General features: G+C 37.8%; 1 protein-coding gene across 2 annotated transcripts in view; it reads right to left on the bottom strand.

Moving 5' to 3' along the window:
* Window positions 1-696: 696 nt before the first annotated feature.
* Window positions 697-27,917, bottom strand: part of LOC137642665 (ubiquitin carboxyl-terminal hydrolase 37-like) — a 50,032-nt gene continuing 22,811 nt past the window's right edge. For both annotated transcript variants that reach the window (XM_068375433.1, XM_068375434.1), the window contains exons 5-12: window positions 26,997-27,482; window positions 25,305-25,490; window positions 23,341-23,499; window positions 23,040-23,220; window positions 22,168-22,302; window positions 13,014-13,125; window positions 10,978-11,119; window positions 697-1,860 (exon numbers count right to left, since the gene is read on the bottom strand). In XM_068375433.1, the coding sequence (XP_068231534.1) occupies window positions 1,821-1,860; window positions 10,978-11,119; window positions 13,014-13,125; window positions 22,168-22,302; window positions 23,040-23,220; window positions 23,341-23,499; window positions 25,305-25,490; window positions 26,997-27,482 (1,441 nt within the window). In that variant the 3' untranslated portion in view covers window positions 697-1,820. The remainder of the gene's footprint in view (window positions 1,861-10,977; window positions 11,120-13,013; window positions 13,126-22,167; window positions 22,303-23,039; window positions 23,221-23,340; window positions 23,500-25,304; window positions 25,491-26,996; window positions 27,483-27,917) is intronic.

The following is a 27,917-nucleotide window of genomic DNA, read 5'->3' as shown; positions in this document are numbered from 1 at the left end:
AGAAGCAGACCTTGGTGCACATGCAATACGCATCTCTATGTTTGTCAGAGCAGTCATTTATCATTGTTCCGTTGCGCCAGCACAGGAGTTTCTCAGCGTATGGCCTGGCCAGTCCTTCAGGGAAAGAACATGGGACAGGTTATCTCATTCCTTAAGTGCGAGTACTTGGTAATGTAACTAGGAGAGCAATCGTGTGAATGATCACAGAGAACCCTGCAGCTATACAAAGTAAGTTAGGAGTGATTGGACATTAGATGGAAGAAATAGAACTAAAGACAGATGCTGCTAGGAGACAAAGGAATGATGCAAAGAACCTTGAACGATATAAAAGTAAATGCACTACCCTTGACATTAGTACTATTTTTAACTTGATAATCAACCTTCTTCCTTTTCAACCATTGCTCCTTACCATGTGTCACTCGTACCCGAGGTGAATATACTACACTTCTATTTTCATTTTGTACAGTACTGTATATTTATCTTAAAAAGCACATACACCTTGTGTCTCATTTTAAGTGTATATAGTATTATGTATGTGGTTTTTAAACTTGGTATTTACCAGGTGAAATTTCTTCATCAACTAAAGTGGACATGAAATTTTTTTTTCACATTTTCAACACTACTACTGTTACCTAAGCCGGTTTTAAAAAAAATATCCAGAGATTGATCAATACTATTAGGACATAAAAACACACCTTGATTTATTTATTTATCTGTACTTGAAGTTTATATACAATAACCTGCCATATAAAAATTGGTTAACTATATAGTACATACTGATGACTAGGCCACTATTTACACAATATCAAATAGGTTGTTTTTATTAATTGATAACAAGTATCATGATGTTAAGGTAAAATGAGATTTCTTAATTCTGTATGTATTGCACTTGTCAGAAATAGTTAAAATTTAAATGAAGAAAGAAAATGTTTGTTTACAAAAACATTTGTACTATTTACTTAAATATAACTAGCAATGCACCATTTCTAAATAGACTAGCAGACAATGCTTCGTCTATAGCACCTGAACATCAATTTGGTGGAAAATTTTTACTACCTCCCTAAAAGCATCGAGAATTGCCACATAATTAAAATTTCACTAGAAGTCTTCTTTTCTTGAACTGAAGGTATTGTCTTCTCACCTTTAAAGAACAGTCAAATTTTGTCTTCATCTACCTGAAACACCACAGTTACAGCTGTTGTTAAAAACACAAGAGGTCATGGATATTGGCACTGATCGTCTCTGAGTGGATAGACATATTAATTCCTGTCAGCAGTACATGTACTTAGCTCCTTAAACTCACAATAAGTCAAAAGTTATTTCACTAGTACTTCAAAAGGAGGAAAAGGTCTCTGTTACTGGTGATACTTCTTCAACCTGAACTTCTAGTGGCCCTTAGGGGTAGTGTTGATTTGTCAAGGCGAATAAGTGATGGATGATGCTTTAGTCAATAGGACATAAAAGTGGAAAATTTTTTTACCTTTTCTGCCACATTAGAAAATATCCTTGGTTTCCTCATCAGCTACTTCCAAGTACTGGAATGCTGGTCACACTTACCACCCAGAATACCTATCCAAACTTGATGGTAGCCATTCATTCATGACAGTCTCTTTAGTGTAGCAAATGAGCAGAGGTGTATCTTGTCCTAAAGATGTGGTAATAGGTGTCACAGCATTGGCAAGAGTTACGGTCGTAGTGGTCATCTTCATAACCGTAATCTAGCAAATGGTGTTTTTGTATATTGGCAACCTATTTGTGATATTCAATAGATTCTTAAATAAAACTTGGACTATGACGCAACTCTTCATACAATTGCTTCACTATCTTTTGTTCTTATTTTTTACTTTCTGCATCAAGTCCCTGAAACAGGAAAAAAATATATATTAATAAAAAAAAAATATATATATATATAAAATTCATGATTCAATACTACAAATGTCACTTGGAAGCAAAAACATTTAATTATTTGCTAAATTTTTTTTTAAATTACTGTACCTACGGATGTTGGAATGCAAGTATTGTAGTTATGATAGATTGAAATAAAGGGAACATGTTTACATCATCCCAGTGCTGGTAACAATGGAAATCCAAAACTTGATGTTAACATATGTACACTCAAGTAAACTGACAACTTCTATTTCTAAAATTAATATTTTCCAAAAAATTGAAGAATATTTTTCAGAAAAGTTCTCTACTTGAAAATATTTACAGGAAATGTATAATCAATATGAAAATTAACAATCAATCGCTAGATTTTTTTTTTCGCCCATCTTACATCAATTGCCTTCAACTTCTCCCCCCAATTATTTGGGAAAAAAAATAATCTAGCAATAAACATTTTAACAGCCCTAACTAAATGTATCATGTTCACGTCAATAGATCATAACTGCCCCACATTTACCTTCTAACATTAGACAGTGCAGTATGTATCAAAAAATAATAAATTTGTATGTAATTTGTATTTTTCCTAGTATACAAACCTGGAGCTATTTATAGGGGTATACTTTCGGCGTAGCTGAAAGACGAGCCATGATAATTTTAGTGAGGGATAATTACCCCCTTTCGCTAGTTAGCGGGTGGGGGATGGGGTAGAATGGCTACCCCGCTCACTCACACCTCTCGGCTGAGTAACTACTTTGCTTTATGGCAGGACTTCTCGGGGGGCAGGGTGGCGGGCCAACTTAAATAAATAGCTCCAGGTTTGTATACTAAGAAAAATATAAATTACTTACAAATTTGTTATTTGTTCCGGCCTAGATACAAACCCTCCGCTATTTATAGGGGTGGGAGGAAGTCCTCACCAACTGGCCTTGGTCATGACCCGAGGTCCGCTCTATTTCGATCTGTGATCGATAGTAGAAGGGACCCTACCCTCGCTAAAATCAAGTGCCGATATGAGGTAATGCACAGATAGTGGCTTGCAGAAACTTGTGTGTGAATGGAACTAACAGTCGCTTGTCTTCAATATAGGAACTTGAGTACAAAGCCTATTGTTCTTAAGACTTACCCAATACCCTCCCTCAAAAAGGTATTGGGGACGTAACAAAGTATTCTTCTATACTTAGGAAGCACAGGGGAAATGAGTTTTACCTGCAGCGAGGTGAGGTCAGCTATGCTGAGGCTTGCAGAGCTGTTTTCCCCAGAGGGGAGAAGGTGAAAGGAAGAAAGGAGCCAGTCATTCTTACTCATTCACCCCAGACTAATCCGGGTAACCTCAACCCTCTGTTACTTGTCCATCAAGGAGCCTGAGGGGTTTAGACCATTTATTGTGCAACCACCACAGGACCGATGGAAAAGGTCTCCGTGTTCTTGTGAGTTACGTCTTTGTAGGTAGTGGGCCGTAAAGGTCGATTGACGCTTCCACATGCCCGCTTAAAGTATCTGCACCACAGAGTAGTTTCTTGAATGCCAGGAACGTACCAACGCCATTGACATTACGAACTCTGGGTCTTAAGATGCATAAGGGTCTAGATTGAGAGCAACCTCAAGTGCCAGAGGGGAAGGAAAGCCTCGAGATCCTCCTCTTGACCTTCCCCGTGCTGGTCAACAGTGCAGACACACGGGGGCGAGCTGGTATCGATCTTTTAAGGTAACCCCAGACTCCTCACTGGGTAAAACCCCAGTTGATGGGTTTTCGGTTACCGAACGAAGACGTTATCTGAAATTGGCTGCACATAGGTTACAGCACACTCGGATTTTGAGTCTTGGCAATCCACTCAGCGACACTGCTGAGGATTACTTCTCCCAGTCTCCTAGAGTAAGGGACATCAGAAGATGGATCATACAAGACACTAACTCTCTTGGTCAAGGGCCAAGTGAGTAGAAAGGGCCGTCTTCCATGTAAGGAAGGAATCTGCGTGCCTGGCATAAAGGTTCGTAGAGAGGGGCCTTCAGGGACTGAAGACCCCGAACCACATTCCCAGGAGGAGGTTGAGATCCAACAGGGGACAAGTTATCTCAAACTTGTATAAGTAAAGGCATCGATGGGAGAGAATCCCCTTCCACATCAGTCGCAAAGGACCGAACACTTCGCCTGGAAGACCGACGTGGAAGTGTCTGAGGTGCCTTGACATAATTTCCGCAACTCACTGCGAAAGGCCTCTGAGAGAGGTGGTGTAGGATCCTCCCAGGCGTGAAGTCGAAACAAGGCTACGGCTTAAGAAAGTGTTAGCATGTGGCTGCTTGGAAGATCGTGTCGTGGAAGAAGATCCCTCGGAACTCTGTCAGGAGTTGCAAAAGATCCGGGAACCATTCTGCAGGTTGCCATAGCGAAGCTATTGGAACTCTGTCGGGCTGCAGAAGGTCCGGGACCCATTCTGCGGGATGCCAAGAGCGAAGCTATTGGAGTCATTGATAATATCTTGCTTATCCTGACCTGGCTGAGGACTTTTTCACCAGACCGAATGGGGGGAAAAAAGCACACCTCTAGGCCGCCCCAGCGATCTTGGAATATATCTTGTTTGAGGGCCTGGTGTTCCGGGACTGGGGAACGGTCACGTGGAGCCTGAAGTTTAGGGCTGCTACAAGCATAACCACAGTTGGGGAGGTGAATGCTGGTACCTTTCTGAATCGGGCCAACGGACGAGGATGGAATGGTGTGGCATATGCCCCCCCCCCCCCACCTCTTTTGATGCATTAAAGAGAACATCAGATCCTGAGAGAAGACGAGAAGACAGGCCTCTTTACAGAAGCTCTCGTCTGCCACCCATCATCCACGGATCGTCCAGCGGTGTGGGGGGGGGGGGGGGTTGCATAGCAATAAACACATCTTGAGATGATGTTACTATTTGCACGTTCTTGCAATGAAGGGGAACAGCCTGTCCTCCCTCCAACTACCACCAATCCAGTGTGGTTGGCCGAATAAGACCGATACCAAAAGGCAAACCAATAAATCAGTAGAGCTTATGTTATAAGAGCGAGTCTCCATAGAGATCGCTTTCCGGACACGAAACTGTACGGTAATCACCGAACGCATCCAACCAAACCCAAGAGGGGATTGGGATGTATCTTCAATCTATTGTTGAATGGGTAAAAAGCATAAGTCTACTACAGAGTAGTAACACCGAACTGTGAGCATGACAAGCATACATGCGTAGTTCGACTTAAAAGTCGTATCCGGAACTCAGTTGGAGAACGTTGAAAACGTTCATAACAGAGGTTTCTCCTTAGGACAAAAAACGTTCGTACTTCTCCGTCTCCGATTGGTAAACTAGTATTTATATTAAAAGGGAACAGATATGCTTATGAAAAGTTTCCAGCCAAAGCCTTTGTAAGCGACTAAGACTTCTGATCGGGGGAAAGGAAACAAATGCCTATAAGAAGGCAGAACGTAGATGCCGTATGTCTGGTTACAGGAAAGTAGCCAAGTAATGTACTGAATAACCTGATTTCAGTAAGGGATATAAACTATACAACTTAATTGAATGAAGTTCTAATTGCAAGATGTATATAGCCCTTATTGGCAGAAAGATCGCTTGCACCCATATGTACTTGTCCACCTGCGCTAGCGCATGCGTATTCTCTGCCTCCAGTTAAAGTTTGCAACGAATCCAGTTGCGGGAATAATGTGCGACGAATCACAACATTATTGCCTAAGGAATTTTTTATCGTTGACTAACTGTAATGTTTTCTTGAATGAGAGCGCACGTTCTCAAACAAAATATACAGTTATAGAAGCGATCATTTCTCCTTTGGTTTGCCCCCCTCTTTATGGGAGGGGCTAGCCAGTGTTCATACACAGACACTGATGTCTGGTTACCTGTGGGCGGGTTTTGAAACGTTCATAAACGTAATGAAGAGTTGCCCACGCTGTTGCTATCGTTCTTTAATGTCAGCTAACACTGTTCCTTCGGGACTAATTGTTCGAAACAATGACCCTGTAAGGATAGAATAAAACGTCTCAGAAGCCTATCGTGTAAAACGGCAAGTAGTCGTACCCAGGGTACAATGACGGGGGAGGTTGACTCCATCAAACGGTAGAACCCGAGTTTAAGAAAATAACCTCACGGTTTTGTCTTGGCTAGAGCACATGCTAAGGGAAGGCTTACGGCCTTCATGAAGTTTTAACAACACCCATTGAAGTTCTGTAAAGCTTCTCAGGAACGAGTCTCCCGAAAAGGGTGAAGACTCTTATGTGGGGGGTTTGCTTCAAGAAGACCAGACATAATTGCCATCGAACGCTTTCTTACTAGTGAGAAAACTACCGTCTAATTCAGGCAAGGCCTGCCAGGGGAAATGAACTGGAATGTAAAGAATTTTTTCATTTCCCGCTAATTTCCATCTGCAAACCAAACCACTCGATGTGGGAGGGTTGAGGGAAGATGACGGTGGTTCGTTCGAAAACGAAAGGGTCGGTGCTGGCGAAACCAGCCTAGCTGACATAGTAATCAGATGGGAGTGTAGAGTGACGTATCAAGTCCCACATTTGTAAGACCCATCCCGTGGGGGAGGGGGGGGGTGTCCCATAGTTTTCAGAAAAATCTCTGGAACCCGGAAACCAAGAGATTCGGATGAGAACCTAGGGGTTCAGAATCTATTTGTAATTTCCTTTCTCCCGACCTTAAGGGATGTTGTGACGAGAACCCGCAGGAACTCTATCGCTGATTCCTGATGGAATTTTCAGTTATCGTGTTACGTGAACCCAACGAGGTTCACAAGACCAGGACCCAAAGGAACTGTGTCATAGTTACCTAAGAGTCAGAAACCCCTAGGCATCCCTCTGTCATAAGAATAAAACTCTTGATGACGATGGGCATGCGCGAAAATTTCACGGGACGAGAGTTCGAAAACTCTCTGTCATGAGAGTAAAACGTTTGCGCGTGCGAACATTTCACGCAACGAGAGTTCGAAAAACTCTCTGTTATAAGAGTTGTTCGAGCACTTCAACTGATTGCACGTGCATAAGGTTGGTCATGCACTCCAAATCGGCAATTTGGTCGCGCGCGCGAGAGCTCTCTGTGTGAAGAGAGTACTCACTGCTACATTCACCCGAAGGTTCACGATAGCCTGTGTTAAGTGAGCGCGAATGATCAACACAACGAGAGTCCGCAAACTCTCCCAAGGGTTCAGCGTAACTAAAGTTACGAGAGCCTGAAGGATCAGCGTAACGAGAAACCGAAGTTTCCCTGTCACAAAACACCGAAATGACAGTGACTAAAATTACGAGCCCAAGGGTTCTGAGTAACTAATGTTACGAGACCCCGATGGATCAGCGTAACGAGGAACCAAGGTTCCTCTGTCACAAGACCCAGAATAGTCAGCGTGATTGATGGTACAAGTTCCCGAAGGCTCAACGTTACCATCATTAGGAGAGCCCGAAGGTTCGGCATAACTGAAACCCGAAGGATTCCTACTGTCATGAGAACCCGCAGGATCAACATGACGAGAGCCTGAAGGCTCACGATCACGCCAGCACAAAGGGTGAGTGTAACGAGACCACGAAGGTTCAAGGAGAACCAGCAGGTTTAAAGATCTAAAGATAACACCTCCGCAGGGAAGTTTTGTTCTCCTGAAGGAGAACGTCGCTTAAGATAAGGCTCTCGCTACGCCCCTGAAGGAGAACCATAAGCCTAACGGGGGACCGCCAATGCCCAGAGACAGTCTTCTCTCGAGAACGAGAGACTCGTTCCCCCGAAGGGGTAACCTGTTTCGGAGAAAGCTCTGCCACCGCCCCTGATGGATCAGCAAACTCATACAAGTTATCTCTCGCAAACGAGAGAAAGTTCTCCAGAATGAGATCGCCTAAGACAAGCTTTCTCCCAGCTTTATGGGAATAAAGCGTAGGCTTAAAAATATCTCTCGCGAACGAGAGAGAAGTCCTCCCGAAGGAGGACATCGCCTAAGACAAGCTTTTTCCCAGGTCTCTAAGGGAAAAAACCGTAGGCATAATAATCTCTCTCTTGCGAACGAGAGAGAAGTCCTCCCGAAGGAGTGCATCGCCTAAGGCAAGCTTTCTCCCAGCTCTATGGGAAAAAAGCGTAGGCGTAAAAATCTCCCTCTCGTGAACAAGAGAGAAGTCCTCCTGAAGGAGGACATCGCCTTTGCAAGCTTTCTCCCAGCTCTATGGGAAAAAAGCGTAGGCGTAAAAATCTCTCTCGCGAACGAGAGAGAAGTCCTCCCGAAGGAGGACATCGCCTAAGGCAAGCTTTCTCCCAGCTCTATGGGATAAAAGCGTAGGCATAATAATATCTCTCTCGCGAGAGTGAGAGAAGTTCCCCTTGAAGGAGGAACATTAAGTTGAAGGTTGACAGCGATTGTTACATCGTAACGTGGACAGCTCACGAGCTACCACATGGAGCGTAGGATAACGAACAGGGCGGCCGTAGCCATTGGCCTTGTGTTCTACGTCGCAGTTATCTGTAGAAAGGAAAATAAAAGTTGTGATCAATTACAACTCATGCTCCCTGCACAACATGAACTATTCAGGAAATAAGTCACCTTCCTTGTAAGATAATTCCACGAAAGGGAGCTGAACTGTTATACACTTTAACTCGGTAATGAAACAAACACACGGGAGTGTAGAGAACCTGCCGACCATCAGCGCAGGGTAGGGGAGTAGTATCAACACAATGACTACTCCCTTACGGCGGAGGCCGTCGGATACGTTGTCAACAGTAATTAAGGTTACAAGTATCTAACAACATAAACGTATTTCCATTTATAAATACTTACACGCATAAATATGTATAAGATAAATGAAAACACACACACGAGAAAAAGAAAAAATGACATACAAACTATCAAGGAGAGTCATTGCAGGAGAGCACGGCAGCATGTCCGTCCTCAACTGAGCCAAAAAGTAAAGTGGTTACTCACCCGAGAGGTTTGAATGAGCGGGATAGCCAATCTAATCCACTCCCCACCCGCTAACTAGCAGATGGGGTAGCCATCCCTCACTAAAATTATCATGGCTCGTCTTTCAGGTACGCCGAAAGTATACCCCTATAAATAGCGGAGGGTTTGTATCTACGCCGGAACAAATACATTTCCATACAGCTTTACAGATGCTGATTAATGCTGAATAATGTTAAAAAAAAAAAATAAATAAAATAAAATAAAATAAATAAATAACGCTTATAAGAATGTTACTTACATATGCAAGTGATAAAACAGTAGGAAGGCCCAGAATTCAACGCTTGCATGCTAACTACTTCTTAAATATTTTTGCACTGAAGCTCCATGTTCCTTTTAAAGACATTTTACTGGACTCATCTTTGAACTAATGCTATCAGAGACAGGACTTTGTTATTGCATAGTTAAATAATTTCCTTTCCATCACTATACAATTCAACATCAAAGTTTTCATACATCTAAATAAAAAATAATGGCTATAAGGATTTAAAATATGTCCAATAGAAGTAGAAAAATCTGGATGCAAAATACATCTAGTGGCACTCAAAAGGGTTCAATGAAAAAAGAAATAGAACTACACCTGACGAGTACAGAATCTAAATGAATAACAATACTCATAAATCATCTGTGATTAGTAAGTATACGGTATAATCCTAAAATATATTACTGGATGTCTGAATATTTCTTAAATTGCCAAAATTAACACATTAGGTGCCCTATTATTTGAAACTTCACAACTGTCTAGGTATTTTGAAATAAAAGAAAAAAAAAGGGGCAATTAAGACTAATATGCAACGCAACCAATAGGAAAGGTCATGCCATCCTAGGGGGGGGAAAAAAATAAACCAGGGGGTGATGTAAAGTAATAATCTAATTCTTGAAATAGTTCATTAAAAGTACAAAAGAACACAGAGAATAATTCCAAAGACTAGTAGTAAAATAAAGACATTCCAATCTAAGGTTATAGAAAAATTAAATTTAGCCCGATAGCTCAAATTTTATGCTCGAAGAATTGACCCAAGTATTGTTTTTATTTGGATGTGACAACTGGAGCAAGACTACCTTAGAGAATTTGGCTGCTAAATGTATTTAGACTTGGAATTCTCAAATTCTGTCGATATGGCTCAGAACTGGAGCCAGCCGGGTCTTTCAGAGCCAAGATGCACTTTTATAATTCAGAAAGTTGCACTACAATTTGTAAAATATTAAACAGAAATAGGGTGGAAAGACAACTCAAGTAGGATCTTAACCAGTCACCTCTAATAAGAAGTCCCTAAAGTAAAGGACCACTCTTACTGCAGACAAGTTGACTTGTGTAACACATCAAGTACAGTATAGAGTTAGTGACCAGAAAAATTATGTAATCTTTTTACAGAGAAAACAAAGATGAAGCTTCTTGAAAAAAAAATATTCAAAATGGCAAGAATGAAAACTTATCTGGGAAAAAATCCTGTAGCCATTTGAGGAGCATTCCAATAATTACATAGTTCAATGGCAAAAATTTTAAAATTCTTTAGCAGCTGTCTTAAAAGGAAATTTTCAGAAAAATAGTAGACTAGAGCAGAGATAATACTTAGTCCCTCATTGAAAAATTAAGAAATACTAACAAGCTGAAATAATGCAGCGAGTCACAAATTAAGCCTTTCCTAATATCTACCAAAGGAAAAAACATCCTCATAATTATATATTTAAAAAAAAAGTTTGCTTCAAAGTACTGTACTAGGAAAAATTTCTAATCCAATCAAAAAAAGTGACATGAGTTATGTGCAGGTGTAGCAGTGGACACCACAGGAATGATTAACTCCATTAAGACCTAACCAACAATCGTGAAGTCTAGGCTTTGTCTACCTAATTTAATAAACCAGGAACTATCAGGTTACAACACTGGCAAAAGACAGAACATTGAATTGAAAGAAATACAACTACAATCAGAAAGTACAAGGATATATAGTAATCATATCCAGTGTCAGAATAATTTAACCTAGCCCATTTTGTAACTGGTTTTTTGGAATAGCAATACTTCCTTTGTGTCAAGTTGTTTTTCTAGATCGTTTCTAAACATATGCAACATCCTTAGTTGTTCTACAAATATGCAATCTAACCATACCAACATTTTACTATACTTACTTATGCATGTAGAAAAATATATAGCCGTTTTTCTGTCTCCCTTCAGCAAATACGACAGACTCTGCTATCTTTGCAACAGATTCATCATCATAGTGAAACCAAGATTCTTCTTCACAGTTGTAAACATCCGACACATAATGCCCTGTAATAAGAAAATGTCCAACATCAGCTCATTACACACTTTGATCACAGTTGAAACTCTTGATATATCAAACCTTTACTTAAAGTTATAATGATTATTTACACACTAAAAAATTAAGCCTGGGTACAGTAGAACCTTACAGTAACGGAAACTATGATTACGGACTAAACTCCAGATAACCAGAGTAATATTTAGTTGGCAAAGGCTACCATAAGAAAATACATTATTCTTAGGATATTTATATTAATTTAATGTATATCTATTTATATAAAGGTAATAAAATCATTTTACCTTATTTATTATTGACATCTTCATAATAAATAGAATATTTGAGGGATAATTCATTATATTACTGAAATCAACTCTATGTGGATCCATCTGAGAAAATAATTTAATTTGATTTACATTCCTTAATTATATTGCTTTTTTTGTTTCAATAAACTTATATTTCTTAATTATGTTATCTAAGGCTGAAGAACAAAAGTGGGTTAATCTCAGCTGCTTGTTTTGATATTACCCATTCCACATCTAACCCAATAAAAGAAAAGCCGACGTGATAAAGATGACTATATAGTATGGTACATAGGGAAAAAAATTGGCAATGGCATCTCTGCATTAATTCAATTGGTTATTCTTTACTATCTATATAGACTTTAGTGTACAGTAATACCTAGACATACAAGAGCTCCAACATATGAACAATCCGAGATACGAGCTGGCCTCCAAGCAAAAGTTTGCATTGAGATACAAGCACGGTTACAGATGCTAACGCTAGGTAGCTCATATCATATGATCATTGACTTCTTTAAACATCTCCTGTATTGTCTTTGTATTACTTAATGATTTAGTGGTATATTTGTAAACATTCTTCATAATAAATGATGGGTCCTAAGAAAGCGAGTGGTAAAGTGGGTAGTGATAAGAAAAAAACACACTACGACAACAGAGGTAAAATATAAAATAATCGAGAAACAAGAGCGAGTTAGCATGCCATTACGAGCCAAGTACATCGACAATATGTACAGTCCTCAAACAGTAATAAATAAATAAATAAATAAATAAAATATATATATATATATATATATATATATTTTTAGTTAAAAAAAAGTAGATAATAAAAAGTTAAGAAAAAAAAGTTAAGTTCAGTGAAGTTAATTTCAAGTGTTACACCGTGTGTAATGAACAGTAAATACGGCACTGTCCAAGTCTCTTCTCTTCTACTTGAGTGCAATATGTGGATGACATCATGGTGAGGGGCAGATGAAGATGGTTTGAGCATGCTTGATTATTTCACCAGACTTTCAACTGGGCTCCTCATGGCACTAAAAGAGTTGGAAGACCCAGACGTACATGGCTGAGGACTATGAAATGTGAAGTAGATGATGAATGGAGAAGTATTGATTTAAAATCTCAAGATGAGACTGGCGAAATCTAATTGAGGCCCTTTGCATCAATAGGCATAGGAGATGATGATGATATGGGAAAAATTGAATTGAGATACGAGCTCAGTGCAGGAACGAATTATGCATCAAGGTATTACTGTATATTCTATCTAACTAACAATTATTAACATTACTAATGATAATGTTAATATATATCTTATATAAAACACTGACCACTGAATTATTAGTTGGAATATTGAATTATATTCTTACAATTGAAAAAGGGTTTCCTTCCATGCCATGACCTTATTAAAAAAGAACTCGGAAACCTGTATCTAAAATGGCTCATTAATATCATAGAGAGTAGAGGTCCCCTTTTTTGTTTTGTTTCTTGTTGATGTCGGCTACCCCCCAAAATTGGGGGAAGTGCCTTTGGTATATGTATGTATGTAATATCATCCATAAGAAAAACTTGTGTATAAGAAGAAAAACTCACGTATTTGAAGAATTACCTGTATTCGTTGTTAATCCAAAATGACTGATAATGCTAATCAAGCAGTAGGCATGTCTTCTGCTCTCCTGATTTTCTGCTACTGCAATAATTTCTTCTTTCTTGTTGTCTTCCTGAAATACCAAACAGATGTTTAGTTTTAACTATAGAAAAATAACTGGCTTGAATGGTTGTTAAAAAAAACCATAGGATTTATTAATCTTCAATAAAATGTAACCCTAAGCTACATTCCTTTCACTTCTGGAAGTGATACCTACTGAACTTTGTCATTTGCAAGTTTAATATGTCTAGGCTCTTAAAATCCTGTAAGCATCCCTCAAAAGAGGAACCCTTTGATTCTCTAAATAAAAAATGTTACTGATCCATCGTTAAACTATGCAAGGTTCACTGGTAACTTTCTAGATCAAGGCTTGACCTTATTCTTCCATAAAATTCTAACAAAATTAATATTTTTTCGTAATTCATAATTTTTCTTACTATACAAACCGAGTCCTTCAATATGAGTAAATTTTCAGTGTGGCTGGATCTTGGCTGTAAAATTTATAGATCTCTAGGAGGTCTAGATTACACACCCAACCCCAGCTCCTTCAGAGTTTAGTTGATTCTTCTGAATCCAAGTTGAAAACTTGAATCAGAGACTGAGCCGTTTATCTTTACCACAGGAATTGAAGAGCTTCCCAGACAAGAGACAACAGCTAACCTAGGTACTATTTATGTGGCTGCTTGTGAGAGATCAGGGTTCCTCTGAATCTCAATGTTTTCAACTGACTTGAGAAAATGGCAAATAAAGGGAAAAAAAAGCGGTAGAAAGGCTCGAGTGTCTAGAATTCCTGGTGATGTTGGAAGACAATGTTAAACTTTGTCAATCATCTGGGACTGGCAGAATTCCAGAAGCTTCCTGTTCTACTGCACTGCGAACAGGTTAAGCAATGGTGAGAACTGAAGCCTTTCTGCCATGAAATAATGTAGGAAAAACATAAAAACCCCACACTAGGACTGTTGATTAAGCCTTTTGCTTGAACATTTCTCTTACGCAGCTCTCCTTCAACTTCTACTTCCAAATGGAACACCTGTTCTGGAAGGGTTTGTGAATGAAGCCCCTTGTAAGGGAGGGAAACGTCGACCATCATCGCTACCAAGTGCTCTATCAAACTCTTAGGAAGCTTGCAAAGTAGAAGTACTGCAAGCATTCCCAAATAGGCTGAAAAGCAGGTGCATTCCTTACGTAGATAACATTCCCTACACAAGAGGAAACTCAGGTGGACACCTCATTCGTCATCTGCTAGGTCTCTGAACAATAGATTCTCGGGGAACAGTACTCAGGATGGAGTTTATCATGTAAGTATTAAGGTAGATTGCACAATATTCCTACTGTCACCCAACCCAAAAGTGAGGGGAACACTGGTTGTTACCCAGTATGTTCCTTGGTAGGTAGCCACTCAGAACTAATCTCTACATTGAAGGAAGTTTCTTTTGTCAATCCGGAGGGCAGTATGCAAGAACAATTATATTAACTCAATTGTTACATTCGTTTGCTGGAGAGAGACCCTGCAACTGTCCTGCTAAGGTATTCCAAGATATTTCGCCTGTCAGAGTTCCAAAGTACTTCAAGTATATCCTAATCTACCGATCAATACTACAGGAAGGAAGTCTGTCTTGATGCTAAAGTGCTTCCCCTATAGAAAGGGGCAATTGTAGAGACCTGTCGTCAGACAAGTACCAATTGTAAGTGCTCAGAGGAGACTAGTTTGAATACCTGCACAAACACTTGGGAGTGCACTGAGTTTTGAACCAGTAGCTACTTCTCCCAAGTCACAGTGGAGAAAGCCTCCTGAAGGATAGAGAGAATGGTATCCAAGGGTACGTGGCCTTCGTTTTTATGGAGACAAAACTGTCTTAAATTCTTAAGATGGACTGTACGCTGCTAGCCATGCCCATTCTGAATGGCATCTGAGGAACCAAGCTGGGAGACTGACAACCGATCTCAAGTGCCCATCTTTTTTATTTGTAAGAGAATACAGTAGGTGTTGGAAAAATTAATCAGGAGTCCCAAGTGCCCCCTGGACTCCTACCAGTGCAGAGGGGGGGGGGGGGGGGGGAGTTCTGGTGGATCACAAGTAAAATCAGCGAGCAGGTCTTGAACATCGTCTGTGTTGCTCTACGTCCCAAGTAGCAATCTTAGGTGAAAGGACGTAGCGCTGTCCGAACCTTTTCAGGGGAAGAAACTAACGGTTGTAAGTCTCTTCAGTCAATGGGGATCTCGCAATAATTATCCTCGAGGGGACTGAGCCATTAGTGGCAACTGATCGATGGAAGAGAGAACTGTGCATTCTCTTCCAATATTAAGTAATCCCACTGATATTTGTTTCCTATGTGGGATCCAGGCTGCAACACTCATACCAATGTGTTCTGTAAGGGCCGTGTACTCTCTCTTGACACCCGTCCCATAAAGTGAGGGAACCGTATTCTCTCTGGGTCTTGAAAGGCACATGGGGTAGCTGACGGTACATCAAAAAGGCTTCGTTTTTGGTTTTTAACTGGATCGAGTCAATTTAATTCCTGGTCCTCGGGCTTGACAAACTGAGCTGTAATACAGCACATGACTGCAACATCCCAGTGCTTTAAACCTCAATGTTGCTTGGAGGCTGGCCATGAAAGTAACTTTCATGGCAGCGGATTCATGTGTCAGGACGTTGTGTTCTACTAATCTACGTAAGATTCTTGGACTGCTGGTTCTATTGATTGGGATGGTTGTCGGAACGTTGTGTTCTACTAATCTACATAAGATTCTTGGACTGCTGGTTCTATTGATTGGGATGGTTGTCTCCAAACAGTCCAAGAATCAGGATCCTACAGATTGCTATATTCCAAGGAATTCCATTACTCGGAAGAAGTTGTAATTGCCAAACTAAGCTGTCCTAAAGATAGTGGTCTCTGGCACATTCTTCCCAAAGATAGAAAAAAAAAGAACTTGATTGGGAGGATGCTTGCTGGCAATTGTGTGGCACAATGTGACATCTCAGTGCTTACACAAGTGCTAAAATCAGATTTGACATGTCAGCTGTTGTAATTGTTGAAGTGTGACCGAAATGGAAGATCTTGGCGTCTGGGAAAACTCAAGTCATGGATTGATTTCTTGAGTGTGGGATGATATGGGTCTAAGAGCAGTAAGAATATTACTCACAATGTTATCAGCGAAGTATCTCGGGAACTTCTCGAGGTGGGAGAGGGACTAACGCGGCTGTCAATGTCCGAACCGGCAGCACTCGTGCTTGGTCTCTTAAAATACAGGAGCATGATCTGTACCAAATATCTTTAGCCAGGTATAGGTTTGGGTAGAGCCCTTTCTCCCTCACAACTATGCAGAGGAATCGGTCGAAGTATAGAAAGAGACTGCCAGATCCTATGTTTTGGTGATTTCTTTCTCCTCTTCGGCTGTAGCACCGCTGAGAAGGAACAGAAAAAGTAATTCTTTAGTGATTCCACGATGACAAATCACCTGAGGCACGAGTGCAAGGTTCTCATAGTATTTCCAGGAGTGCATATAGCCGCATTTATCTAGGATAACAGTGAAAATGTTTGTGTAGTTCGTGTTTAGATTGCCCCACCTTATAAAGATGTGAAGGCTCGCTGCTGTTGGTGCATGCGCACACAAGAGTACTCAAGTATGTGCTGAATGAGATCATCTTTTATCATTCTCCATTATTATTATTATTACTTGCTAAGCTACAACTCTTAGTTAGAAAAGTAGGATGCTATAAGCTCAGGGGTGCTAACAGGAAAAATATCCCAGTGAGGAAAGGAAACAAGGTAAAATAAAATATTTTAAGAACAGTAACATGAAAATAAATATTTCCTATTTAAACTGTAAAAACTTCAACAAAACAAGAGCAAGAGAAATTATATAGAATAGAGTACTCAAGTGTACCCTAAAAGTAAGATAACTCTAACCCAAGACATTGGAAGACCATGGTACAGAGGCTATGGCACTACCCTAGACTAGAGAACAATGGTTTGATTTTGGAGTGTCCTCCTTGAAGAGCTGCTTACCATAGCTAGTCTCTCTCTTCTACCCTTACCAAGAGGAAAGTTCCCACAGAACAATTACAGTGCAGTAGTCAACCCCTTGGGTGAAGAAGAATTGTTTGGTAATCTCAGTGTTGTCATGGGTATGAAGACAAGAGGAGAATCTGTAAAGAATATTCAATGTCATACTGTCTAGCCAGTCAAAAGGACCCAATAACTCTCTAGTGGTAATATATCAATGGGTGGCTGGTGCCCTGGCCAACTTACTACCTCCCCATGTAGGAGCATATGGGCAGAAAAAATCTTGTAGGTGAGCAAAGGTTATGCTCTTGTAGAAGCCCGTGCGAAAACAGTACTCAGAACAGACAAGGGCGCCCAATGGGTGTGCAAACAAACAGGTATAGAGAGCACCTCCTGCGCACTTACAGGAAAAAACAGTTCCATGGGGAGAGAAACAGTACGAGGCACGCAAATGCAACTCCTATCAATTGGTCTTTTAGGATCTATTCACCCAGAGGGGGAAAAAGTGTAGACCCCTTCCATCCTGACCAGCAGTGTAATGAGAGGAAGGAGAGCGCCCAGCTGCTCTCTACATTGTCTTATCATCTTAGGTGAAAGGAATCACGTACATGCAATTTGTACCGATCTGTATTGTGGGATTCTTTGTTGATAAAGGAGAAAAGAATGGTGTAGCTATCCACTCCTGATCAGCAGTGTGTGATTAGACAAAGGTGAGGCTAAAGTGGAGGGACTTGAAGTTCTCCTAGTGTGGCATCTATTCCAAGCTGACACCAAAGACACTCCAGCAAGGAAAGAGCTCCTATGAACTCTATGAAGATGAAACACTGCCTAGAGATACATCTCTAGTGCCTCTCTCCCTCTACACTACATGTAGAGAGAAGGAAAAAAAAAGCAATACCATAAAACTGGAATAAGAAAGTATATATCAGCAGAATACAGACAACATCCGAGCTGCTACCAAGAAGGTATCCCATTCTATGTAATAATTTCCTATCTCCCATTAATAAATTGTTTTATAACAATTGGCAACAGCACTGGGATAGTCTAGATGGCAATAAAATGAGATAAATAACAAATGTCATATCTCCTTGGAGATATAACACGATGCCCTGAAAATGGGAGACTTCTCTTTGTCGTCTCCGCATTGGTAACTCGGTTGTCACACGAGTTTCTGCTAAAAGGCCAACACCAATCATACTACGACGACTGTTCAGTAACCTTAACAATGAGACATTTGTTGATCGAATGCCCTACTTATAGTACCGAAAGAAATGGACATCTATTTGAGGCTCGAGGTGAGGATGGCAGGTTCATCCTTGCCAAGATTCTCGGACATGATGTGACGTACCATACTAGTAGTATTTTTAAATTTATTCCAGAAGCAGGTCTTTTGAATTTTTAAACTTATTCCAGAAGCAGGTCTTTTGAATTTTTAAATTTATCCCAGAAGCAGGTCTTTTGAATTTTTAAATTTATTCCAGAAGCAGGTCTTTTGAAAACTATTTGACTGTTATAAGGATGTTCTTGATTTTATTGTCTTAAACTGACTTACCATTTATTTATTTCTTTATTTATAACAATTAACATCGGCATCAACGACCATAGATGTCAGGATGCCAGATAACTGATAATCAATCAGTAAAAAAAGGCGACAGTCTGTTACCTACAGATATTGAAAACTGCAAAACATTTCTTTTTTTATCATATAATCAAACTGCCAACCATTACCTACAAGAACGAAAAAAAAATATTAAAACAACCATTTGATGACACCGGCAGTGTGTGTGTGTGTACTCTCAGGCAGCTGAAAACACAAGTGACAACTCAGTATGGAAGGGGGAGAGGGGCCTTCCCCACCATCTGCCAGGAACTAATAACACCTTGTCATAGATTTTAACAGACAGCTATGCTGAAAACATACTTCTATTAAAGGACAAGGGTCTGTATTTGTGTAAGAACAAAAGGCTAATAGGGTTTACCATATTCTTTATTCTTGTTAAATTCCATACATAACCTTTAAAACAGGCAATAGTTCAGTTCATTCCAAAAACAAGTGACAGTATTAATCGTTCAAATTACACCCCCAGTGATTCATCTTTAACTAAATATTTGATATTTTACTTTTCTTCACAAACAATGTATCAAACAAATTTTCATATCAAATTCAAGGCTTTCATGAGGATAATTCAAAGGGAACACTCACTATTATCATCACAATTCACAATTGAATACTGTAATTGGAAAAAGAGAATGCAAAGACCCATGAACCCTAACAACAAAATTTAAGCCTGTGAAAAAAATATGGAATACACGATAAACCCTTAAAACATAATTATTAAAAGTATCAGAAGCAGATACTATAGAAAACGAGTTTCGTGAATCTGTTCAACAAATAACCATTTACCTCAAGCTTGATCTTCTAAAATTTCATAGATTCTACATATACTTCATTGGGATGGTTAATCTCCTCCCCTTTAATAATATTAATAATAAATGTACCGTATTTGATTAAGATGATCATCTCATATTTGGTAACAGCAAAATTTCTACAATGCTCCAAACAATACCTAATCACCCATCTTTTGATCCTGATATTTGGATTTCCCTGCAGTTTTGGATCATGGTATTTTTTGCTAAAGTATAATTGGAAATTTGTGTTAAAAGTTTAAATAATTTTGGGTGCTAAAATAGCAAAAGTTCAGCATATGTAAAGATTTTTATTCATAACAAAATACACCACAAAGAAGAGGACATTACGATGAGATTATGTACTTACCCGTTGATTGTTTAATTATATAAATTTATAAAAAAGAAAACCACCACAATTAGATCTTTTAACAGAACACTATCAAAGACAAGAATACAACAAATTAAAAAAAAAAAAAAAAAAGGTCAAGATCCAACAATAAGTGCATATGAAAAAATGTTTCTATGAATATATAAGACTAAAATGCGAGTATCACAAAAATAAATCGATAATCTACAAATTATAGTGTATATGCAAGTTTGCCCTTCAAAATATAAATCAATATATGATGTTACAAATGTCACTTGATGATCTGACGACAAACTTGTTTGTCCATAATGGAGTGTCGAGCTAAGCTCTATTGGATTCTAAACAACTCAGGGTCATTTGCAGTATTGCATTTATAAATTTTACCATAAAAGTAAATCTTATATTAGCTAATACAGTTATTTACAAAATTAAGTTGCACAAAGTATTTAACAAATCAGATGTTGAAAATGGTGAATTTTGAAAAGTGGCAGAGGATTTTAGCTCCTATGGTCAAGGTCAGTGAGTGACATTGGGGGGGGGGGGGTCCAAATATGACTACTGTACTGCCATAGACCAAGCTCCATCTAATACAAAAAAAATTTGGAAGCATACCCAGTGTGTGTTCACCCCCCCCCCACCCCAAAGGGATTATCCTAATTGTGTTGAGATATTTTATATACATATAAAAAAGGGGGAGAGCTACTGGATCTTTTAATAAAACTGCTGCAATGCAAACTGCCACCAATCATATTTTCTATCCTTTCTCCTTAGATGCAGTAGCCATCAATAGCAGATGAGTAAGTGTCTAGTCATGATCGAAAATAGCATGAACCAGACTCTTACCTACCTGCCATAGAGGACATAAAATTCTTTAAAAAAAAAATGACAAAAAATTCCAAACATTAATAATTGGTTTGTCATTCTGCACTTACAAAATACTTGACAGGTAAAAAGCACCTCATACTAAATCACCTATATTTATACCCACTCATCTCTGCTCATCCAAAAACAATCAAATTTCAAAGGGAGATAAAAATGGATATTATCAATTTGTGATTTCTTCCAGTGTGGTATTTCACCCAATTCTACTAATCATTTCTTAATTTCATGATGCAAGGTAATTTCTATGAACCAGGGATGCCAAAAACCTTTCTTGAAAAAGCTTAACTCTAAGGGATTTTCGCCTGTTTTCATTTTTAAGTTATGAATTCTTAAGAATCAATATCAATATCTGGATAATGAAAATATTCTATGTTGGAAGAATATTCCCATTAATAATATATAAAAAAATGAATAGACAAAAAAAAAGTGTCTATTATAATATAAATATATATGTGTATGTATATATATATATACATATATATAAATATATATATATATATATATGTATGTATATGTATATATGTATATGCATATATATATGTATATATGTGTATATGTATATGTGTATGTGTGTATGTATGTATGTATGTACGTGTGTATGTGTATGTGTATCATACATGTATATATGTATATATGTGTATATGTATATGTGTATATATATATATATATATATAATATATGTATGTGTATATATATATATATATATAATATATGTATGTGTATATATATATATATATATATATATATATATATATATATATATATATATATATATATATATATATATATATATATATATAAAATGTGTGAACATAAAATTTCCCAACATTGAAGTAAACATCAATTTGCTGATTATTTCAATATGTTCTTATTTCTCTTTCCTTATATGATTTGTTTCAGATTAGTTTTGAAATTGACCTCGTCCTTGATTTTCATAAGGCCTACTGGTTTTTTTTTGTTTTAAATTATAACACAACTGCCAAGTTCCTTTGAAGCAGCCAATATGAAGTTTCTGACAATGTAGTTGCTTAACATAAAAAGTTAATACTAACAATCTAACATCAAGAAATTGATTTCCAAGACAAGCAAATGCTTTATTATTCAATAGAATAAGGCTCATTTTCAAAATCATAACCGTAAAAACCAGTGATCAATGAATTGAGATCGTTTCATTCAAATTTAGTTCCTACAATTAAGGCACTACAGACCATTTTGGGATATGGGTAATAATGGTAACCCACCATTAATTTTTCCCCTCTGATCTAGACAAATTGCATGGATGACCAGATTTGCCTTGGGTGGGAGAAAAAAAAAAGAAAAAAAAAAAACACGGATGTCTGGCATCACTGGTGAACAATGGAATTAAAAAAAATTACTGTAAAAAAAAAAAAAAATTTACCTTACTAATAGTGAACTAGAAATGGCAGAGTATACATATATTTATACATACCTTATCAAGGCTTTCTTCCTGATTCTCTTGATTATAACTCATCCCCATATCTTGCAAAGATAGACGGATAGCCTGCTGTATTTCATCCTCCTCTTGTTCTCCTTGAACGTCTTCCATGCTACGACGCATTACCATCTGCAAAATCGAATACAAAAATATTTTAATATTTTCAGTATTAATGCTGAGACAAGTACACACTGTGCTGCTTCATAATGGCTAACAAAATATTTCCTTCTTTATAGGATAAAACACATGGCAGTGAGACGGCTCCTACTCTATCAGAATTACTTCACACTTCAAGTGAATTTTTTACTTATAGCTATAGTTCAGGAGAATTTCATGTCCACGTTAGCAGGGCTATTTCCTAAGAAAAATAAAGTGTGTTAGTTCATGGGTAACAAAAAATCTTTCAAATTAAAACCAGTTATTTGAATATTACCTGGGAGCATCCGTCAGAATCAATCTTTAATTATGGAGGAGGAAGTTAAAGACCAATAAATGACTGCAGAGCCATCAGCCTGAAATCAATGTTCCTGATACTACCAAATTTGGATAAGTCCACCACCTTTCCTTCAACTTGTTTGAGAACAGTATTGAGGGTTAAATGTCTCTAATCTAAGCCAAACATTCAAATGGTCAAATATGGTGTCCCTACTTCGCGGATTTTCAGCTATCGCGGCCGGGTTTGGAACCTATCTACCACGATAAACGAGGGTTCACTGTATTGATATGACAATTCTCCCCATATACATTTCCTCAAATACAATTTACCCAACTAACCACTCAAGACTTAACTACTTGAACTTGAACCATGTAAAACAAATTTAAAGATTCAAAACCAACAATACAGATTCAATAATCAGCCTTCATACCTGTAATTCTTCATCTTCATCAACTGTTGCGGCAGTACTGTTATCAGCTATCTTCACTGGACTTATGGACGGTAGTATACCATCATCCTCTTTTTCCTTTGAACTGCATATATTTAATTCAGAAGACAAATTTCGCACTGTCAAGGTGGCTTGTTTGGGATTTTCGACTAGCTGCGAGGTGCTGCAATAAATTTTCTTAAAATGACTTATAAAAATAACTTTTCTAAATACTGTCAAATATCAGGGGTATATTAGCCTCAAATCATACAAAATATCTCAAAAGTACATATGAAGCCATTACCTTTTTGTTTCAGGATTCCAATGAGAAGGTCCTGCTACACTTTCTACAATGAAGTCGTCCAGTGTTATCCATCTGTTCACCAAAACTTTTGATGACATCTTGATACTTTCACACTGTTCTGGTTTATATTTATACCTCTTCAGTTGTATTATTAAAATTCTAGGAAAAAAAAAGAAAGTTTTTTTTTATTACTATAAACTTATTATTAAAATTCAAGGAAAAAAATTTTTTTTTTTTTTATTATTATAAACTTAGTATTTTCATTGATGGCCATCAATCATCAGTAACCAAATTTGCTGTCGCAAATATTCTTATAATTTTATTCTTTTAACTTCCAGACAAATGATGAATAGTTAACTTGTGTAGCGCCTGTATCCACCTACAAGAGCTAACAACCCTCTTCAATATTCGCAATTTTGAACATGAAACAGCATGAATCAAGGAACTGAGGGGGGGAAAGATCATTATATAACCATTATTTGCATGAACACACTATTTTTACATTTTGAAAGACAAAAACAATATGCGGCCACAATCACTGTAATCGACCAAAAAACACTGTTAGTTGGATAAAGTCTGCCTTGAGTAGCCAGAACAATCAATGTCGTTACTGGAAGTAGTCTTGGAGGATAATCTAGTAGCTGAAAATTCTGAGGATCTATCAGACAGAATGGAATTCCTTTGCATTGGAATAACCTCTCTAATAATGGCAGGTAAATGGAAAGACTATATCACATCCACCAGGAATTACGAAACTAGTACAGCAAAATATTTGGTCAATACAGATGGCTTTGCAACAACAAAAACTGTAAGTACTACAAGCAAATGCAAGGCTAGAGGCATAGTAACATACATGCACAAGGATGAGCCTGTCACATAAAATACCCGACCCTTGTAGACCTAGATAACTTAAAATGGAAAATAAAGTCTCTAATGCACACAAAGTCCACCAATACAGGATTGTTCATTTAAGGGAGAGTATACTGGCAGTATTCCTAATAATGTGTAACACCAAAGTCAGCCAGATTGGTGATAGGTATCAATAAAGACCCAGGATAAAAGAGCAGCAGCTAACCATTGGCATCTTTCTGTCTCGGTGTGTAAAACAAGAAAAGAGCAATGCCATGACCACACCGGAGGGTGACAATGGAGTGGTCATCCTTGATACTAAGAGTGAAGAAAGCACACCAAACGCGTGTGGTAGTAAGCAAACACAAATGAGGTCAACATGATTGTAACGGTCAATAGTATAAATCTTGGTATAAGCACCAGCATCAGTAACATAAACAGCAATAAAGTGGCAGCACTGCTAGATGAGAGCTAAGGAAGGATTTATCATTAAATTATACAAACAGTACTAGAGGAGAGTAAAGTTCAGTAACAAGTATCAAGTTAGAATACTTACAGAAAGACAATTAATGATAAAATATAACATTGATGAGCAAAATATGGTGAATTTCTGATTCAGCTGTTTACAAAACTGCACCCACAAATACTGAAGGTGGATACAAGTGGTGTGAGTGAAAAAATTATCTTTACTGTCTGGTAAACAAAAGGCTGAAAACCCAGTAACCTTCAAGATTCCAAATATGGGAACCTTATGATTGACGTAACAGTAAAAAAAAAATAAGTGGAAAGGATACATCACACATATATCTCGACATGTTGACTTGAGCAATTTCAATCAAATAAGATTTCAATGCAATTATATTTCCCTGCCAAATCATTAATTTTTTAACACAAAAATAATTCAATTACACCCATAAACCAGTATACGAAGATTCTATAAAAGAATATTCAAAGATAGGAAAAAAATTATTTTGTCCCCTGCTTCGATTTACACTAAACATTCAAAGTTAGGAATATTCTAATCAGCAACTTGTAAATGTAAAAGATTACACAAGAATACGGATTCAGCTATCAAAATATCCTGAAGCAAATAACTTATCTTCCACTTAACTTACCTAGGAACACTTGTTATTGTTGTAACTACTGATGATGTACCATGACCACACTTCTCGCATGTAAGTTCCCGTTCATCCTCGCCCATGTAACTTGAGACAGCATCCTGAAGAGTATGACCTCCACCATCTGGAAGGTTTACGTATAACCCAAAATATGACTGCTTCCTTCCCTCAACTTCTCCACATCTGAAAGAGATTTCCAAATTATAGTACTCAAACCACATGAATGCTACCTCTCCTCTACTTTACCACATCTGAAGAGATTTCCAATTTACTGCTTATTTTCAATAAACTTTGAACTTTTCAAACTCACAATTAAGGTGAGAATTAAAAATCTTCAGGATAATATTACATGGCATTAGACTACACTCGTTCTCACACTTAAGTTTTCCTTATATCAAATGACATGACCAATCAGCAAAGTTTGTTATGGCAGGATACATTTCCTTTAAATTAGCTTTCAATATCATTAGATTTTAGACATGAAGTAGCTTGCAAGGATGGTATGATTTATAACCAAACTATGGCAATATGTTTGGAGCACTACCTTCAAGATATTCCTTCAAACTATTTAAAGATGAATGATCTTGAGTAGCTCTCTTAACCCCTTTGATAGGATGATGTCGTTTGACCTAAAAACATTCCTGGTGATACAAACGATGACGTCCGGATACGTCACTTAAAAATATAAGCCATAAGGAGGTTGAAAATACTTGTATATCCTAGAAAAGTATAGCACATGGTCGTATATCACACACAGTTCACACACGGGAAACTCACTAATAAATTTCCCCATCCCTGATATTAGCCATCCCCCCCCCCTCCCCCCTCCTTTCTTCAGCCAACCAATCAAGTTTTTGGGATTCTAGCCTTAATTTCTGATTGTGAAAGAGCTATTTTAGTCTTTTTATGTTACATAAAGAGTCACACCACTCTCTCTAGCCAATGGTGACACTCCCTTACTCAGGCATTACTGACAACCCCCATGACACCCTCCAGCTTAGAGATAAAGGAATACTCACATTTAACCCCACCCCAAACAACTAAAACACTTGTGATTCTACTCCTTAATCATGGTTATTTAAGGTCTATTTTGGTGTATTTCTATGTTGGTATAAATTTTCAAATGACAAAAACTACTACGTACTTCAACCGCCTTCGGTTCTCCGCCTCTGACTCCAGTCCCACCCACAAAGACTCCAAAGCGTGTTACCGGTAATGCAAGTTGACACAAGAGATTTTTTCTTCTTATTCTATTCCTTTTATCTCAACTAATATTTCTACAAAATAAAATCATTATGTCATATATTTGATATTAGTATTGTTCATTTTTTTCATGAGTAAATTTATACCACTCATTGTCTCCATTTATTAACATGCTACGCGGTATTTGACATTATTCCTCGTGGAATTATTACGGAATAAATTCACTTCGATGATTTTTTTTTTTTAACACAAAATCAAAGTGCTTTACCATCATATAAAATAAATTTCTTGAAAAAATTATTTTATGATCACTTCACACTGAATGGAAAAAAAAAGAGAGAGAGAGAGAGAGAGAGAGAGAGAGAGAGAGAGAGAGAGAGAGAGAGAGAGAGAGAGAGAGAGCATGGTACCTAAGAAATAAAAACCAATTTCTACATCTATAAGAATAAGAAAATGTTTATACTGAAACAATATAAAATGTCCTACCCAAGGCATCTGTAGGATTCTAGTAACTGGAATTCAAAATTGTCTTTCACTGGATTTTTCCACACTTGAGCTGGATTTGTTTCTGCATGAATTATATCATGCATTTTTGCACTAAGGCTTTTCTGATTCCGCTGACTTTTGCCCATCACAAGTTCACTACCAGGGTCTGAATCATAGTTTACATTATCACAGTCTTGAATACCACTGTCCCCAGTAGTAACTTCCATTATCAAGTCACATGCATCATCATTAACACTCCTTGCACCACTAAGAAAAATCTCATCATCGGTATCTTCAGCAGAGCTACATGCAAGTTTGTCATGAGATTCAATCTTGGTAGTCTTGGACACAGGGGATTGACTAGCATAGCATCTATCAATTTCATCTTTAATTACGTCAAGAATTTTAGTCAAAAATTCATTAGCATCCTGCATCTTGAAACCTGAGAAGGAGCCATCTATCCTCTCTAAATTTTCCTTAACAGTTCTGAAAAGAAATAATAAAAATTCTATAAATATTCATCATCACCTCCTCTTACACCAATTAACGTAAAGGGCCTCTGTTAGATTTCGCCAGTCATCTCCATCTTGAGCTTATAATTCAATTCAAATATTACACACACACAAAAAAATTTCCAGGCTAGATCTTGTCACTAAATTAACTTTATTCTAATTTACTAAGCTGGAATGTGTACCACAACTTAATGGGGGACTAGGTTGGAATTAAATAAAATTCAAGTACTATTTATAAAACACAAATAATGAACTAGAATGGAATATATTTGAACAATAGGCAAAGTGCTAGTACCAGTAAGATCCCACATTAATATTAAAAATATCAAAAATTTTAAGTAATTTTTATTTTTCCTAACATACTTACCGAGAACTACTTTCTTAGGAGTTACCTGTAATCTCCTCTCTA

The sequence above is a fragment of the Palaemon carinicauda genome, chromosome 6 (genome assembly GCF_036898095.1).
Source record: "Palaemon carinicauda isolate YSFRI2023 chromosome 6, ASM3689809v2, whole genome shotgun sequence".
NCBI lineage: Eukaryota > Metazoa > Arthropoda > Malacostraca > Decapoda > Palaemonidae > Palaemon > Palaemon carinicauda.
This window is presented reverse-complemented; position numbering and strand designations above follow the sequence as displayed.